This window comes from Telopea speciosissima, chromosome 9 (genome assembly GCF_018873765.1).
Source record: "Telopea speciosissima isolate NSW1024214 ecotype Mountain lineage chromosome 9, Tspe_v1, whole genome shotgun sequence".
Taxonomy (NCBI): domain Eukaryota; kingdom Viridiplantae; phylum Streptophyta; class Magnoliopsida; order Proteales; family Proteaceae; genus Telopea; species Telopea speciosissima.
In genome coordinates this window covers 25,125,838-25,143,020 of record NC_057924.1, presented here as the reverse complement: position 1 = coordinate 25,143,020, position 17,183 = coordinate 25,125,838, and the positions used below count along the sequence as shown (strand labels likewise).

The window sequence follows — 17,183 nt, the reverse complement described above, 5'->3', positions numbered from 1 at the left end:
GCATATTCATTTCATTCACTAATTCACAATAACCAACATCACCATAATCCATATCACATAATTTGTAATATTTCATAATCAATAACATGTCCTAATTCTCTAACATTCAACATGATACATGTATTCCACCTTCATCCAATTACCTCATTCATCGTTTTATCCAAACTCATAACCACATGTTCCCGCATATTCATAAGCATAATAATAATTAGCATTTCACATGCATGAATGGCATCCTACGCAATCCCCACAAAAACATTTCATAAAATAAGGTCAAGTGTCTAATCCAATCATAAATTTAAAGCATGAGTAATTTTAGCTTTCGTGTAGTGTATGCTCCTCCCGTACACATACGCTAGCCTAGCATGTCGTCATATAAGTGCACATTAGGTGAGAAAGTGTCAGGGTTTAAGATCTAGAGCCAAAATAGTAACGGCCTAGGCAGATGATGCACTGGCGAATCATGCTACATCATCCACCAGTTGGCGGACTATGCAGACAGTGGCCACAAAGGAATAGGGTAGATGATGGCATCATCCGCCCAGGCCAAAAATTGCAGGGAATGGCTTGGCTCGATTCTAATCTTTGGTCAATGGCCATGGGGCCTTCAAGGGTATATGGGGGAGTGTCCCTAGCCTCTAGGAAAGCTACCAATTCATAGGATTTGTTCCAATTGGGATCCACAAGGCATGGATTTGATTCCTCACACCAAAATCCCCAAAATGGAGGTCTGCAATGGGCTGGAAATAGATGGTCTAAGCCAATGATTGATGCATCTAACATCCAATTAGAGGTCTAAATATAGTAGGGTAAGAAGCCCCATACTTTGGCTAAGGATTGGAGGGATTCCAATCAGATTCAAGTAGGAGTACCTTAGAAATCTCATGATTTAGCTTATTTACAATGGGATTTCATGGTGGTTTGGCCATGGGGTTGAGAATCCCTCAATTGGGGCCACTAATTAACATAAATAATACTAAATAGAAGGTTTAAGTACATTAGAACAAGAAACCCTATGATTTGGCTAAGGATTGGATAGATTCCAACATAAAAAATCTTCAAATTGGAGGTTCTTCAAGAGGGTTCCATGGTAATTAAGCCATAGGGCTGTGGATGTATGATCCTATGTTAATAGTTGATGTCTTTAACATCAAATAGAAGGGATAAAACACTTAGAGCAAGAAGCCCCATGGTTTGGGATCTAATTAAGCAATCTCCAAGAGAAATCTAGTAAGAATCAATGGAATCAAAGGGAGGAAGGGTTGCTTACAATGGAGATCGATGGAAGTGGCTGAAGGAGGTGTTCTTGAGCTTGAAGTGGCTCAATCTTCTTCTCCTCCATGAGCTCCTTGGTTGGGGTGAGCTCCTAAGGTGTTGGAATGAGAGTAGAGCTCAAGGTTGGCTTAGAAATGAAGTTGGGACAGTAATGGAGTCACTCCACCATCTTCTTCTCCTTCTTTTCTTCTTCTTCTTCTTCCTCCTTCTTCCTTCTATTTCAGTCTCCCATGATTTCTCTCCTCTCTTAGGTGTTAGAATGAGAGAAATGAGGAGAAGGAAAGGGTATTGATATTATTTAATTAAGGATCTAAGGGATTGTTTTGTTGGGATTGGTTTCAAGGTCCAAAATGGGCTTAAGACATGTTATTAACTAAATAGGTCTTAGGTTTATGGGCTTAGAGTTTAGTTAGGCTTCATGGGTCACAATTGGTCTAAAATAACTAAGGGCTTAGCCCAACATTAAGGCAAGATGGAACCAGCGATGATGACGATCGGACGCAGATGACTGGCAATGTCCCCAAAATTGACATTGTATCGGAAAACATCTTCACTTGTCCCATAAAGCGTATAATCGTGTGCATGACCCCCCAGATAGCCCCAGACTGCCCGTGCAACCCCCACAAGGCAGCGTCATGGTCGGAGCCCCGTAAGGCAATGCCCAGCACTGCGCGGCCTTATCGTGTGGTACCGTGGCATACGCTGCCCTTCCGCATGCGTGAGGACCTACCATGCAGTGCTGCTCGCCCACGGCCCTACCGTGCGGCCCGCATGTTTTTTGCGGTGCCACCGAACCCAAAAATTGCCCTTAAAAAGGGGGTCACCCCACTCATTTGAATAAATCAAGTTTGTGGGAGAGGAGGCACCCCCAGAGCTCCAATATTCCAATTTTTCCTTGTTTTCTCGTTTCAGGGCTCTTCCCCAATCGATTTTGAGCCTTCAAGCCTTATTCCTCTGTCCGAAGTCTGGACTATCCGAGCCTGGCTTTTTTGATCCTTTCTTGCCCAAATCTGGGAAACCTCCCATGGCATAGTCACTTTGTCCGGCCTTTGAGCCCCTAGTTTCTGAAGCCTTGGAATGCCATTATTCTGTCCGAGATCGTAAGATTCGACACCCGCAAACAGTTACTCTGTCCGACGAAGGGACAAAATCAGACTTTTGCCTCCACCTGAGCTGGGGGATGCCGTCCGTTTTGCATAATTGCATTTATTTAAAGCGTACAAGTATACATTTCTTTCGTTAACTTTTAATTTCAGTACAATGTAGTCCTTTCAAGTACTCTCGTGTAGTGTACAGTAGTTAGTGTAACATAGTTTAATTTAATTAAATAGTTTGTGCCTCATTATTTAGCCATTCATGTGGGAATAGGACATTCATTAAGGGAAAATATTCGAAAACAAAAATCTAGTAGAAAGACCGGTTTATCCGGGCGAGGTGGGTGCCTAACACCTTCCCACTCTCGTAACCTGACTACTTACCCCGAGTCTTTGACCATACCAACTGAAGTCTCGTAGCCCTTCTAGGGGTACACCAATGGGTCCTAAGGCCTAACCCTAGGTGGCGACTCCGTTTTATTTTATTGTATGACCCCCATCCCCGAATAAATTGAACCATAGCTCTGAGAAGATGCGTTCCTTATCTCCCTCCAAAATAGAGGAGCAATATTAAAAACCCCTCCGTGCATCTCCAAGCGCCCACGGGAAGGACGGATCCTCACGGTGGTGACTCCGCTGGGGATTGATGGTCTAGCTTTCAATACTAGATGCTACCGTTGAACGCAAGAATTCTCTCCCTTCTGCAGTGATTGATTGAAACATGTTTGGCTAACCCCTTTTGTTATATTAATTGCATCATGCATCGCGTTCAAAGTGAAATCAAATGACGAAGATACTCCATGTTGTGCCTCTACCCCCGGGGAGGTGGGGTACATCATACTATGTACTCTGGGATCGGATGATGCTTGCTTCCTGCACCACTATCTTGCACACACAACACTTCATGGAACACACAGCCCCATGGTTAGTCGCTGAACCCCATGTGTGGTCTTGGATAATTCGCTGTCGAAGCCATTGCCCTTGATATTTACTGTACGGGTCTAGAATTATCGATGAGGGTATTCAGTAATGTGTTGTGGGGTACTCTGCTACTAAAAAAGGGCACTAGTTGGATTACTCTGAGATCGTGTGATTATTCCCCAGGCATATAAAAAAAATCATGTACCCGCAATTCGCTATCACGAGCGATAGGTATATCAGTCCTATCAAGGGTGACCTTGTTCTGTCCTATCAGCCTACCTATAGCATGCATCTTATAGGAAATTAGACCATATACGACTAGGATACACCACAAACTAACCACGTAGCTTCTCGAGGTCGAAAGTGGAAATCCCATCAGCATACTTTTTTAATGCAGAATAACGATTAGGGGAAGAATTCTATTTGTCCCTCGAATGTCCCTTGAATGTCCCTCGAATGTCCCTCAATGCACATTGCATATCCATTTAGATTAGTGTATCAAAAAATGTAGCCTCGGTTGTCCCTCAGAAAATGATACACTATCTAAATAATGCGACAATGATAGAATTCTGATGAGAGGTGCTCTGTATTAGGAAAAGGTAGGTCGTTGAGAAGTCCTTGATTAGACCTCCTTGTGATAATTCAAATTTGATCTCCGAGAACTATTAAATGATGAAGGATCTATGGCAAGCTTGCTTCACGTCACAAGATCACAAGGGTTATTCCCAAGCAGTCTTGAACGTAGAAGCAAACCTTACCATCGACTACCCGAGTAAAATAGAATTAAGAGACTGAAAGCGAATTGTCACTTTGATATATATACATACATGCATGTATATATTTGTTTGTAGACCTAAAAAAATATAAAATATTAAAACACGATATAAAAATGAATCACTTGAGTCCTAAATTGGTCCCCTTTTACCTTTGTAAGGCACGATTCCACGACAAAGAAAATCCTCGTTACCCGTGTTGAACTGTCGTGGCGGTCGATTGAACCAGGCCATTCTCCACCAGTTCTCACCTTCTAAGCTAGTTGAAAATTCTGGTTCACCTCCCTTGACTTCTAGTCCCCCGACACAAAGTCCAACAAGGTCATCCCCTCTTACAAGCACCATGGATCTGCCAGAGGCCAATTCTTCAGAAGAAGTACTAAGTAAGGAAATGGTTAGCATGTGGAGGGACATGACAGAGATGAAACAGCTAGTTACGCAGTTGGTTCAGTCAATGCAAGGTTAATCTTGAGCAGATAATGCACCAACCCCCGGCGAGCCAAGGGTGACCTCAACGATGTCTAGGGCACACCCCAAGATCATAATTGAAGAAGAAGATACAACCATCAAGGCTCACCAGGACCCACCAGAAACGAAAAGGGAGAAGCAGATGAGGGAGAAAGTTTAGAAGCTCGAAGTGACAATGTAAGGAAAGACTGTTGAGAAACCAGAAGAAGACATAGTCTACTTCATTGGAGAAAGAATACCCAAAGATTTCAAATGGAAGCTTGACAAATTCGACGGGACAGGAGATCCCCGAGCTCACTTGAAGATTTTTATTACAGTAGCCAAGTCGTGATATCTCACAGGAAATCAAATGGGACAAGCATTCCTTTACTCGTTGGCAGGATCAACTCTGAGGTGTCTAACCCAATTGGACTAAACTCAGACTCAAACTTGGTTGGCAATTGTAAAGGCATTCACCAAACAGTTTCTTACAACACCGAAGTGGACATCACCTGGCATGAGTTAGAAACCCTGAGGCAAGGTGCCAACGAGTGATTTTCTAACTTTATCATGAGGTTCCGTGAAAAGACATCCAAGATGTGGAATCGCCCAAATGAATCAGAATAGGTTGAAACCATATTGGAAAACCTACTTGGAGAGTACTATGATCGCCTCTACTATCAACACATCAAGACCTTCGAAGCACTCATAGCCATTGGGAAGCGCATTGAGGACAAGCTCTTCAAAGGGAAACAAGCCCAGACTTCAACCAAAGAGGCTTCTAGATCTTATTCTGGTAAGAACAATAGAGGACGAAGAGGGAAAGGCCCTGAAGTGAATGCAGTTACTACCGTTCAATACACCGAGAAGCAAATTTCACCAACAGTTACTCCTCCTTTGGTAATCTAGGCTGAAAGTCAACCCCTCCCAGACAGTTTACTTTCGACAGTATGACACCGACTCGCCTTTTCTTCAAACTCAAGAGGGAAGGGATGTTGGATGTTGTACCACCGTGGCCCATGAACACCACCAATCCACCTCCAGGATATAAGTCAAAGTGTTATTGTTATTACCACAATCAGAAGGGTCATCAGATAGATAGATTTATACACCTCAAGTATGCAATCCAAGACTTGATAGATGCGGGAAAAATTGAATTGAAGATAGGTCAATAGCCCAATGTGACTACCAACCCTTTACCAAATCATGGAGTGAACATGTTACAAGAGGATGTTCTCTTTAAGGACCCGACGGTCCTGATTCAACCTGTGAAACAAGAGCAAAAGCTAATGGATGCTCGAATCTATAGGGCTATCCTAGCAGCCCAAACTGAGGAGAGTCAGAAGAAAAGAAGAGAGTTGGAGACGCTAAGGCAAGAGCCGAATGAAGGATTCTCCAACTTCGTCTAAAGGTTCCGTAAAGAAGCTGAAGGGATGCACACCCTTCCAACAGAGGAAGAGCAAGTATAGAAAATCCTAGAGAATCTACATGGAGTGTATCATGAGTATCTATACCCTCAGCAGTGTGAGATACTGGAAACATTTGCCACCCTGAATGGTTCGTTTGATGAAGATGAACTTGACTCTCCAAGATTGTCCATGGGATCTGTGAATGCTTTGGAAGAAGGGACAACGGGTTTGGACCTAAGCACTCTAATTTGGCCAGTGAAGGCACCTTTTAGGGAATTGAGAACAGTATGGAGGGATAAAGTCCGCCTTATGTAGCAGATGGATCTCCCTGCAGAAGTAAGGACCAATATCAGTAATTTCCTGAAGGAAATGTACAAAGAAGAGATGATCAAAAGACAGCTAATGCCATTTCTTGGTCGGATCATGCAAGCTTAAAAAAGGAGAGCGAAGAGGTATGTGTTTACTGTGCAAGGACAAACTGCAATGGAAAGTTCATAGGAGGCGGACAGCGTTGTGACCGAGGGAGAGGCCTAGCCTCGGACCATTGGATGATTAAGCTCAAGTTTCTAGAGAATGGACTTAATGGCCTCGGACCCAATGCACAACGGAGATCACTCGGGTTCATCGACTATGAGATCAGTCACATGGCCTATGGGGAGAATTTGGAAAATGAAGATCTCACAGTTCACATTCAACCCATTGGGGAGGGGTCGTCTGAAGACAACATGAGAACAATTGAAGAGGTCACACCGAGTCTAATCCAAGTTGTATCTACACTAGCCATTGCTGAAACTGTATTTGGAGACACTTTCCTTATCCAGATGGGAGGAGGGACTGACGATAGTGAAGAAGAAGACTTTGAGCTACAATCTAAAGATGAGTTATCCATTGAAACCCAACAGTGGATAAATTGCATCGGAGTTGATGATGATGAAGCAAACTTCATTCAGCCTATCCCTCAAGAAGACAAAGGAAGAAGCGGCAATGAAGAAGTAGGGTCTCCAGTAAATCGAAGGAGGGTGTGGTGCGTCAAAGGGGAAGACTTTAAAAAATGGAATATGAGCATCTTCTATCAAGTGCAAGACATCCTTAAGCTAATGTCCACAACTCATGATAACCTGTATAAGGCTACTTCCCAATTCCCAAACATGGTGTGTGAACACTTCGCGGTGCAATACGAGAAGATAGAGTTGCCAACGGAAGAAGACTTTCTCCAGAGAACATTACATGAGTTAAGGAACATGACCTGGTTAAATCTTGCTCTGGCAAAAGATTTCTTTGGGAATCCTCCTCAAGATCCCATGTTGTACTCAAACAACTAGCCATATTCTGGGCCCCTGAAGATGACAGAAGAATGGAAAACTTGGATAGGTAATATCAATACCGGAGATCAGTACTTTGACTCCATAGAAGGAATTCATCCTGTTAACAGCAGAGGGGAAGAAGGGGATAATTCAAGTAATGAACAAGAATTTAGCGAAAATTTAAATGAGGAAGTAATGGATGAAGACATGGGTGATCAATTACCCGGTGAAGCTTTTAAAATGGAGGTCGAACCTCCTATCAACTAGTATGAGGAAATTTGTGGACCAAGAGCTTGGTCCCTTCCATTCAAAGCAAGAGGGATCCTCAGAATGGTCGATAAAATTCATCAAATGTTTTTTAAAGTAGTACCTTCAAACAAAAGGTACCAAGAAGAACTAGCGACAACAACCAGTAAATGAAAAATAATCATTGCCTCAAATCATGAAGGAATTGGAAGATGCTATCACCTTTGTATTTTCTTTGACAAAAAATTTGTGTGGAAGTCCTCCAGAATCTCCAGACCATGGAAGTGAAGAGTATCACAAATGGGCACGAGCACACGATAGGTTCTACCTCTACAACATCAATATGGAAGAGCCAATGAAAGATCCCATGGAAAGTATTCATCCGGTCATATCCAGTGATGAAGAAGGCTCATCAAAAGAGGAAGAATATTTTGAATCTTTATCAGAAGCAGTGAGATTCCACAAATCAGGCAGCCAGGTCTTTGAAATGATCCAACAAATGATGCCAGTAGGACTGCGAAGGCCGGATCATGACCAACTCATCAAGCACCTCTATAAAAAGCAAGAACCCTTGTCCAAAATCTTGCAGAAGGCCCAAAAGACCATTGTTGCCTTGAAAGCAGAATGCGAATTAGCCCAAGAAGGAGGAGTCCTATGGTGGGAACCCTTGTGATAACTAAAAGTGACTTGGAAGATAAAGAGTTGTGCCCAGTCGAACTCATCATAAAAGGAAAAGAGCCTAAGGTTTCAAAACCCAAAGCGAAAAGAACATCAAAGACAAAGGATTATTGTAGAAAATCCCTATGCGCCTGCTCTCAATCAAGTCAAGTACAAGCAAAAAAATCAGGTGTTGAGCCAGCTGAAAAAAGTACAAGCTAACATCCTATCTGGGGATTATTGATGGCCCCCCCGTTGCATCGAGAAGCAGTTTTGAAAGCACTCAACAAGGTTCAAGTACCCATAGAAATGGGTCCAAAATAACTCTCACATATTGTAGGAGCTACCTACGCCATGCAGTCTCTTTCTTTCATAGAAAGTGATCCCTCGTTTAGAGGTAAGGATCATAACGAGCTCTGCACATTACAATAGAATGTAATGGCAACTGAGTCTCTCAAGTTCTGATTAACAATGGGTCAGCTCTCAATGTCATACCCCTCAAGGCTGCAAGCTATATAGGGTTGGATCTAACCCAAATGAAGCCCTCTGCTCAGACAATCCGAGCATATGATAACACAAAAATGAAAGTGATGGGATTTCTTACCACAGAAATCCAAGTCGGAACTATTCTGGTCACTATGGAATGTCAAGTTATTGACATCCAAGCATCATTCAACATGTTGTTGGGATGGCCTTGGCTGCATTCTATAGGAGTAATAGATTCAAGCCTGCATCAAAAAATGAAGTTCATCTATGAAGGGAAATGATCACTATCTTTGGTGATCCAGAGATTGTCCACACCTTAGCAAGCATCGAAGAAGGTGCGGAAGCTCCTACAGATTTCCAGATGGGAGGATTTGAGATTGGGGCAATCAGCGTAATGACCTCAGAAATGAAGGAGATAATTCCATCAAGTTACCCATCCGCATGGAGCAGAACAATTCTGAGGATGATGAACAACATGGGATATTTTCTAGGACTTGGATTAGGAAGGAACCAACAAGGGATTCCATAATTCCCTGACTTTTAGATCTACATCAACCATCGAGGGCTAGGATACAAAGCACTAAAGAAAGGAAGTTATCCTAAGCACATGAGCCAAAAATGCCAGAAGGCCAGGAAACCATCTTTGTACTTTAAGACTTTGAATGGGTATTTTGTCAAAGAAGGCGACAACTTCCCTTACTGCAGAAATATTGAGCATTGGTTCGATTATGACAGTGGAAGTCTCTAGCTAGGTTCTGAAATATTCTTTTAGGAGGACATCGACTGGATCGACCTTGAAGTAGAACAGATGAAACTGGAAGCTACTGAAGAAGAACTGAACATCGGAGGACTGTTTGAAATAGCTATGATCTCTGCGGGGGAGGAAGAAGGGCCAAAACCTTATCTATTAATTCACCCTATCCAAGAGCCAATTGTGAACTGAATTAGTGTCTTTAAAAGGTTTAGTAAGATAGAGTCTTTGGGAGTGGTCAGCTCCGAGTTAGTCCTATTTTTTTATGAGTCTATTGTAATCAAGGAGGGTAGTACCTTCCAGTCTGTCAAATCTACTTGTATTCCTGCTCTTATCATGAATAAAATCAACCATTCTGAGTATAGCTCCTCTCCATCTGATTCCTCTTTTGATTCTTCTTTCGATGACGAGGATATCCTCGAACATCATCATTTAATAAAGCAATTAAAACAAAGAAAAGCCAAACATGTCCAAGAGGATGCATGCCCCATAAATTTGGGAACTGAACATTGCCCATGAATGGTTAAAATTGGTGCCTCGCTCAGCAAAGAGGAAGTTGGTCAGATGACGGCCCTGTTGAAGGAATTTCAAGAAGTGTTCGCTTGGTCCTATGAAGATATGCCTGGCATCGATCCAAAGATAGTGCAACATAAACTACCTACTTATCCAGATGCATGACCAGTCAAGCAAAAGCCCAGAAGGATGTGACCTGAATGGAGTGAGAAGATCAGGGAAGAAGTCATAAAGCAATGGAATGCAGGATTTCTACAAGTGACGCAGTATCCTCAGTGGTTATCCAATATTGTCCTTATACCCAAGAAAGATGGGAAGGTGAGAATGTGTGTGGATTTTCAAGACCTCAACAAAGTCAGTCTCAAAGATGACTTTCCCTTGCCGCGTATTGATATATTGGTCAACGACATGGCAAAACACGCCTTGTTATCATTCATGGATGGGTTCCCCAGATACAACCAAATCAGTATGTGTCCAAAGGATAGAGAAAAGACAACGTTTACCACACCATGGGGTACTTACTGTTACAAGGTAATGCCCTTTGGTTTGAAGAATGCTGGGGTAACATATCAAAGGGTGGCAATGGCTATTGTCCATAACATGATACACAAATAAGTAGAGGTGTACGTGGATGAAATAATTGTCAAGTCAGTCACTCGACAGGGGCATTTTACAGCATTCAAAAAGTTCTTCGAACAAATTAAAGAGTATAAGCTAAGGTTAAACCCTCAGAAGTGCGTATTCAGACCAACAGTAGGGAAACTCTTAGGATTTCTCATCTGCGAGAGAGGGATAGAAGTAGATCCCGATAAGATAAAGGCCATAACAGAAATCCTAGCACCAAAAATAGAAAAAGAAATTCGGGGTTTCCTAGGATGGATTCAGTACATAAGTTGGTTCATAGCCCGGTTAACCACCGTATGTGAACCCATCTTCAAGCTCCTAAAGAAAGAAGAACCAAGCAATGGAATGATAAGTGAAAAGAGGCATTCGTAAGGATAAAAGAATACTTGATGAATCCACCCGTTCTTGTTCTTTCACTATTGGGTGAACCACTGCTATTGTACTTATCTATCGGTGAAACATCAATGGGGTCCATGATGATGCAACAAGATCAGAAGAGTGGGGAAGAACACGCGGTTTACTACTTAAGCAAGAAACTGTTGGAGTATGAAACTAGTTATACCCCATTAGAAAAGTCGTGCAATACTTTGGTTTGGGCAACCAAGAGGCTGAGGCATTATATGATCGCACATCAAATCTAGCTCATCTCAAGGATGGACCTGATTAAGTATCTCTTTGAGAAGCCAGCATTGACAAGAAGGATTGCTAGATGGTTGTTGTTGTTGTCAGAATTTGACATAACATATGTCAACCAAAAGTCCATAAAAGGATGAGCAATCTCAGACTATCTAGTTGCATACCCGATCGGGGAAGATTCACAGTGGCTAGAAAACTCATTCTCAGATGAAGATTTGGCATATGTGGAGGAAGAAGACTGTGAAGACTGGTGGCAATTGTAATTTGATAGTGCAGCCAATCGGAGAGGATATAGAGCAGGAATATTGTTGATAACACCAGATGATCTCTATCTGCCATCTGCATTCTGGCTAGATTTCCCTTGCACCAACAACATTGTAGAGTATGAAGCATGTGCAATTGGTCTCAAAGCCGCCATGGCAGTAGAGATCAAGAAGCTGAGACTTTATGCGGATTCGTCGATCATGATTTATCAAACTCTAGGGAAGTGGAAGATAAAGGATGAAAAACTGAAACCTTACCAAGAACATTTGGAGAACCTGATCAAAAGCTTCGATGAAATCACCTTCGAATATTTGCCGAGGGACAATAATAGATTCACTGATGCCCTAGCTACTTTGGCTTCAATGGTTGAATGCACTCTAGATACTCAAGTCCGCCCATTCTTGGTAGATAGAAGGCATGGACCAGCATATGAAGAGTCAGTAAATGTTCTGACAACTGATGGGAGGTCATGGTCTGCACCCATCATTGACTTCATTAGAGAAAGGAAATATCCTCTGAATTCCACAGTCGATGAACAGAAGAGGTTGTGAAAGCACGCTACGCAGTTTGTACTTCAAGGCAACCTACTATACAAAATGTCCTACGATGTTATACAACTATTATGCGTAGACGAGGAACAGGCCTAAGTCATCATGGAAGAAATCCACTAGGGAATCTACGGGCCACACATGAATGCCAGGATGCTCGTCAAGAAAATCCTCAGAATGGGATATTATTGGACAACCATGAAAGTTGACTGCGCATCATTCATGCGGAGATGTCACCAATGATAGATATTTGCCAATATCATTCACATTCCTCCAATGGAGCTCCATTCGTTAAACACTCCCTAGCCATTTTCAACATGGGGCATTGATATAATTGGGAAAGTCACGTCAAAGGCATCCAATGGACATAAGTTCATCCTTGTGGCCATAGACTATTTTACCAAATGGGTGGAGGCGCAGTCCTATGCTATTTTGACAGCTGCAAAGGTAGCAAAGTTTATCAAAGGGAACCGCATATGCAAATATAAAGTGCCACATGCCCTCATATCCGATCAAGGGGCACATTTCTGGGGAAAGGCAGACAAGTTCTACACCAAGTTTGGTATCCAAAGCATCGGTCTACGACTTATAGGCCACAAACTAATGGGGCAGTGGAAGCAACCAATAAGAATGTTAAAGTCATATTATAGAAAATGGTTGATACCCATAAGGATTGGGCAGAAAAGCTCCCATACGTGTTATGGGCCTATCGAACCTCTACTGGGGCAACCCCTTTTTCCTTGGTCTATGGGATGGAGGTAGTATTAGCCGTAGAAATCTAGGTGCCATCTCTCAGAGTATTGATGGAAAATAATTTTCCTGAAGGAGAATGGATGCAAGTAACACATGATGAGCTTAACCTCCTTGATTAAAAGAGGATGAAAGCTATGGATCACCATAAGAAATACCAACTCAGGATGGCAAGGGCATTCAATAAAGGAGTCCGCCCACGCAACATCGAAGAAGGAGATTTGGTACTTCGAGAACAAAGAGCACCAGTTCATGACCCAAGGGGCAAATTCAGGCCTAATTGGAATGGACCTTATTATGTAAAGGAAATCTTGGTTGGGCAAGTAGTTCGTCTCAATGACTTGGATGGAGAAGACCTAAAGGTCCTTGTCAATATGGACCAACTTAAAAAATATTTCGTGTAGCCATTTGGTCTACATGAACTACGTTTGACCTGATTCCTTTCCAAAGGATACGTAGGCAACTTGGCATGCTCAAGTGTGGTCACAATAGCTAGTCCCAACCAGGGACATTCCTCTAATTCTGCCACCCAACATTTCTGTCATTCAAGAACCCCTTCTGCCAGTTCTGCCACTCGACACTTCTATTTGTTAAAAAAAAATCCACCATTTGGTGCTCTCCCATGTATCTCTGATAGGAGCTGATTAATGCCTGAGTCTAAAAAAGAAAAGAAGAAAAAAGAGACCTGGTCTAGTTTATTAAGGAAGTTCTTTAACTGAGTGCAGGTAACATGCGTCATCCATAGAAGGCAACCTCCTTTGACAAAATCTTGCGAAAGTGGACCCTGAATATGAACTCTGACAATTCAACTCTTCTGGAAGACGTCCAATTACTAGTCCTAGGAAGGATTATGTGTATGGAGATTCATCACGACATGCTTTGACAAGCGCACCAATTTTGGGATCCAAAACTACATATTTTTCAGATTTGGAGAAGGACAACACCCACAGTTGAAAATTTCCAAGCTTGCATGCTCTCACTACCACCAGGGAGACTCTTTTGCCCCCTTGTGCAACGACTACAAAAAAGTTTTACAAGGTTTCTTTGGATGGAACAAGAGGGAAGTCAAAGAAATCATGAATTACGAAAAGGTGGATATTTTGAAGGTAGTAGGGACTTTCTGTAGGCAAAAAGGAACCAGAGGAACTCAACAAAAGAACAGAAGGAGAGCATATCTGTCACACCTCAAACCACCCCCTGGGAGGATTAGGTAGGTGACCCGAATTGCATAACAACAATCCGCTAAATACCACGGATCTAGAAGCAGTTATTACATTCACGGATCCACATTCCTCACTTTACCATAAGCAAGATTAGAGTGCTACAAATAAACTACAATTACAATAACAAAGAGAAGCGTAGCGATACGGGAAATGATGATAATATATACATACATATGTTTGTCCAGATACATTTCCCAACTACCCATAAACTGAAAAGTAAAGCTAACAAGAACAAAAGCCAAAGAAAGTACATACATATATATATATACAGGGTGAGCTGGCTCAACCCCAAAAAGAAAGTAAGAAAAGTACAGCTAAACCACAAGCAAGACGGGGATAAACTCCTAACAAAAACAAAAAGGAGTCCCCAAGACAAAAAGCATCAAGTGCACTCTTCAACGGTCTTCATCAATGACCACCGAGAATGCATGCATCATCGGTATGACCTCCGTCGGGGTCCACACCAATATCATCATAATAACTAGGACTCTCCTCCTCGTAATGAGCCTCCATGCCATAGCGGCATCGATCTGCAAAATCATCTAAAGAAAACATATATAACAGAGTGTGAGCTCCACTGAGCTCGTGAGCAAAACATATCATCATGCATGCACATGCAACCACATTCCACATGATCATACATGATATGCAAGTCCAGATTTATTATTAGCCACCTAGCAATACAACTAAGTCAGGTCAGTGCTACTACAATCCCCAATACATATATCCTTGGTGTGGGCTTGGTTACCCCTTTCCACGATACACCTATTGAGTTGTCGAAGAGGACCCGTTAGCTCCCGTATTCGTTCACCATGATCAACCCGACCAGCCCTCTGTGATTAACCTGTAGGGCAATCCATCACTTTTCTCTTTTGTTTTCATTTTTGGCTTATAGCCCATAATCACCATTCCAGTGCAAACACATTTCTTTCTTTTCATTTCATTTCTTTTCTCATATACACATATGGTCACCCTCATAGGCATCCAACACCTTAACCCCTGTTGGCAAGGGTGCGTAGCACGGGTGATGAAACTCTAACCCCATGTCTATATGGTATCGTATGAGTCAGGTGGTGTCAACCGCATCCTATACTACGGGCTACCACAAGCCTCATTTTCAAGCTGACTACGACATCTAGTCTAACATTCACAATCATCAGATAATATTCACAGTGTTGATCAACAGACAATCATTGTTCAGTAATTTGAGTAATTGAACAAAATTAGATAACATAACATTTAAGATTTAACAATTATTTATCAGCATATAGTTACACATGCATATATGATAATACTTCACTCACCTGGGTCTGGTTCTAGGAACTCGGTTGTAAATTCAGTTCCAACAACAGTCTAATTGTAGAGCTCGAGCACGGGATCAAATCCTAGATGTAAATCAAAAATTTTCATAGTAAGTTTCCAATCTGTCTCTGGTAGTCCTAGGGTTAACCTAAGCTCACTGGGTTGACCCGGTGTTCAGTTGGTTTTCACTTGGAATCCTCTGGGCCTTGCACTGGGCCTTAGGCCTATGTCCCGGTGCATCATCCAGAGATGGTGGTCTAGGGATAAAATGGTCATTCTCAGTAATTGTACCTGACCCTAGGATATAATAGGCTTACTGTGCTGTCCTCAGCTTGGCAGTGCTGCAGGACCAAGCACAGGTAGGGTTTCCATCACTTGCGGGACCCACTTGGGTTCCTAAGCCAAAACTTCATAAGGACAGATGTGGGGAGAGGCATTTAGGTCATTTTCCACCTTCCCACACAGTACCATTGCCATTGGGTGAGGTTCCCCAAGTCAGAATGCCAAAACAGCAGTGTTTCACTCACTGGGCGATGGCTCTGGGCATTGGGTGCATCACCCAGAGTCTTCAAATTGACAATGGGCTGAGATCCCTAGGTTGCAGATCATGGGCAGTGATCAAATCATCACCCCATGCATGTTAGGGCATAAGGTGACCCTTGGGGTGATCTTCATCATGGTCCATGTGGATTTTCCATTGGGCCCACCACTTGGCTGTCAGAGGCTGCTCAGACAGCCCAATGAATAGTATCACAGGGTTTTCCACTGCAGTAGATCTAAATTTAGGCCACATGCAGGGCTGTAAACAGATGTAAAATGATGATCTTAGGTTGCTACCACCTAGGGCTTGGTCCCATGCAGCCAGGGCTTACATTTAGGGTTCCAAACAGCCAAGCAACTGAGCATCTGGCAGTGCAACTGTGCATAGCCAGATTTTGGCTCCAAGAATAGCATATCAGACTTATAAAATTTACTAAAAATCTCAGATCTCCCATGCTCTATGCTTGCATGGCATATCTAGAGCCATCCATAGCATTTTCCAGCCATTCTGGGCTGCCTAAGAGCATAAATCCATTCAAAATACAGGGATAAGAAGGAGGCAGCAGTTATAGGCATGGAGATGTATACCTGAGAAGAGCTTGGGAGCCACGAACATCAGGGCCCAGGTGTGAGAGCAGCTCCCCCCCTTCGTTCCATCTTCTTCCTCTCTTCTTTCTCTTTTCTTTCTCTTCTTTTCTCTACCACGATTTGAGCAGTGTCTAAAGCTCAAAATGAGCCTAAAGCTCATCTATTTATAGGCCCAACCCTCTTTAGGGTCTATTTGGCTGTTAAGGCCCTTTTTCAAAATGTGTTTTTGGACTGTTTCTCAGTGATTTTGGGCACACTAGTGGGGTCCACAGTGAACCAAGGGTATGAGGTGGTCCCTCAGACTCCCCTCTATCTATGGAGGGTGCCCATATTCATTATGGGTGGTCCACATAATTTAAAATTAATTTAATCAGCTGTTTTGCACACTAGGCGATGTCCCTGGGCGATGCAGACACATCGCCCAGTGCTATCGCCTAGAGATTCCAGCAAGGCTGAATCTCGGTGGGGCTTGCACAGGGTTTTGACCCTTGGTCAGGGCATTGTCCCCTTATGCCATTTAGAGATTTTTTTTACACATTTTTCCAGAGATGGGTCCCATAGTTATGGGGAGGAGAGAGATTACTTGGAGTCCAGGCCATACATAATGCTATGAGTTGTGCAGCTGCAAGGGTCAGCTATCCATCTTCTGACTGGTATGTAGGAAGACATGCACAGAGCCTCATTAATCCAAGTCACTGGAGTGATACTCCACAATGTTCCTGGTTGCCTAGTCAAGGGTTCCTGTCCTTCAATCAAAACTCCAGCCAGTCAGGAGCAGGGTTTGACAATAGCTCTTCTGCATGATTGGAAGATACTTGTTATGAACTCCAAA

The 17,183-nt window shown here is 42.7% G+C and overlaps 1 protein-coding gene across 1 annotated transcript; it reads left to right on the top strand.

Moving 5' to 3' along the window:
* Nucleotides 1-8,889: 8,889 nt before the first annotated feature.
* Nucleotides 8,890-11,951, top strand: LOC122638782. The gene is made up of 3 exons (XM_043831632.1): nt 8,890-9,003; nt 9,385-9,464; nt 11,408-11,951. Exons 1-3 carry the CDS (start codon nt 8,890-8,892, stop codon nt 11,949-11,951), a joined length of 738 nt encoding a protein of 245 aa, XP_043687567.1.
* Nucleotides 11,952-17,183: the final 5,232 nt, after the last annotated feature.

Bases quoted from the DNA above. Each gene is read 5' to 3' on its own strand.
- LOC122638782 (XM_043831632.1), top strand. From the start codon at position 8,890: ATGATCACTATCTTTGGTGATCCAGAGATTGTCCACACCTTAGCAAGC. The intron at 9,004-9,384 runs GTAATGACCTCA...ATATTCTTTTAG, and splicing joins TTGAGATTGGGGCAATCAGC to GAGGACATCGACTGGATCGA. The intron at 9,465-11,407 runs GTTTGAAATAGC...GTAATTTGATAG, and splicing joins GAACTGAACATCGGAGGACT to TGCAGCCAATCGGAGAGGAT.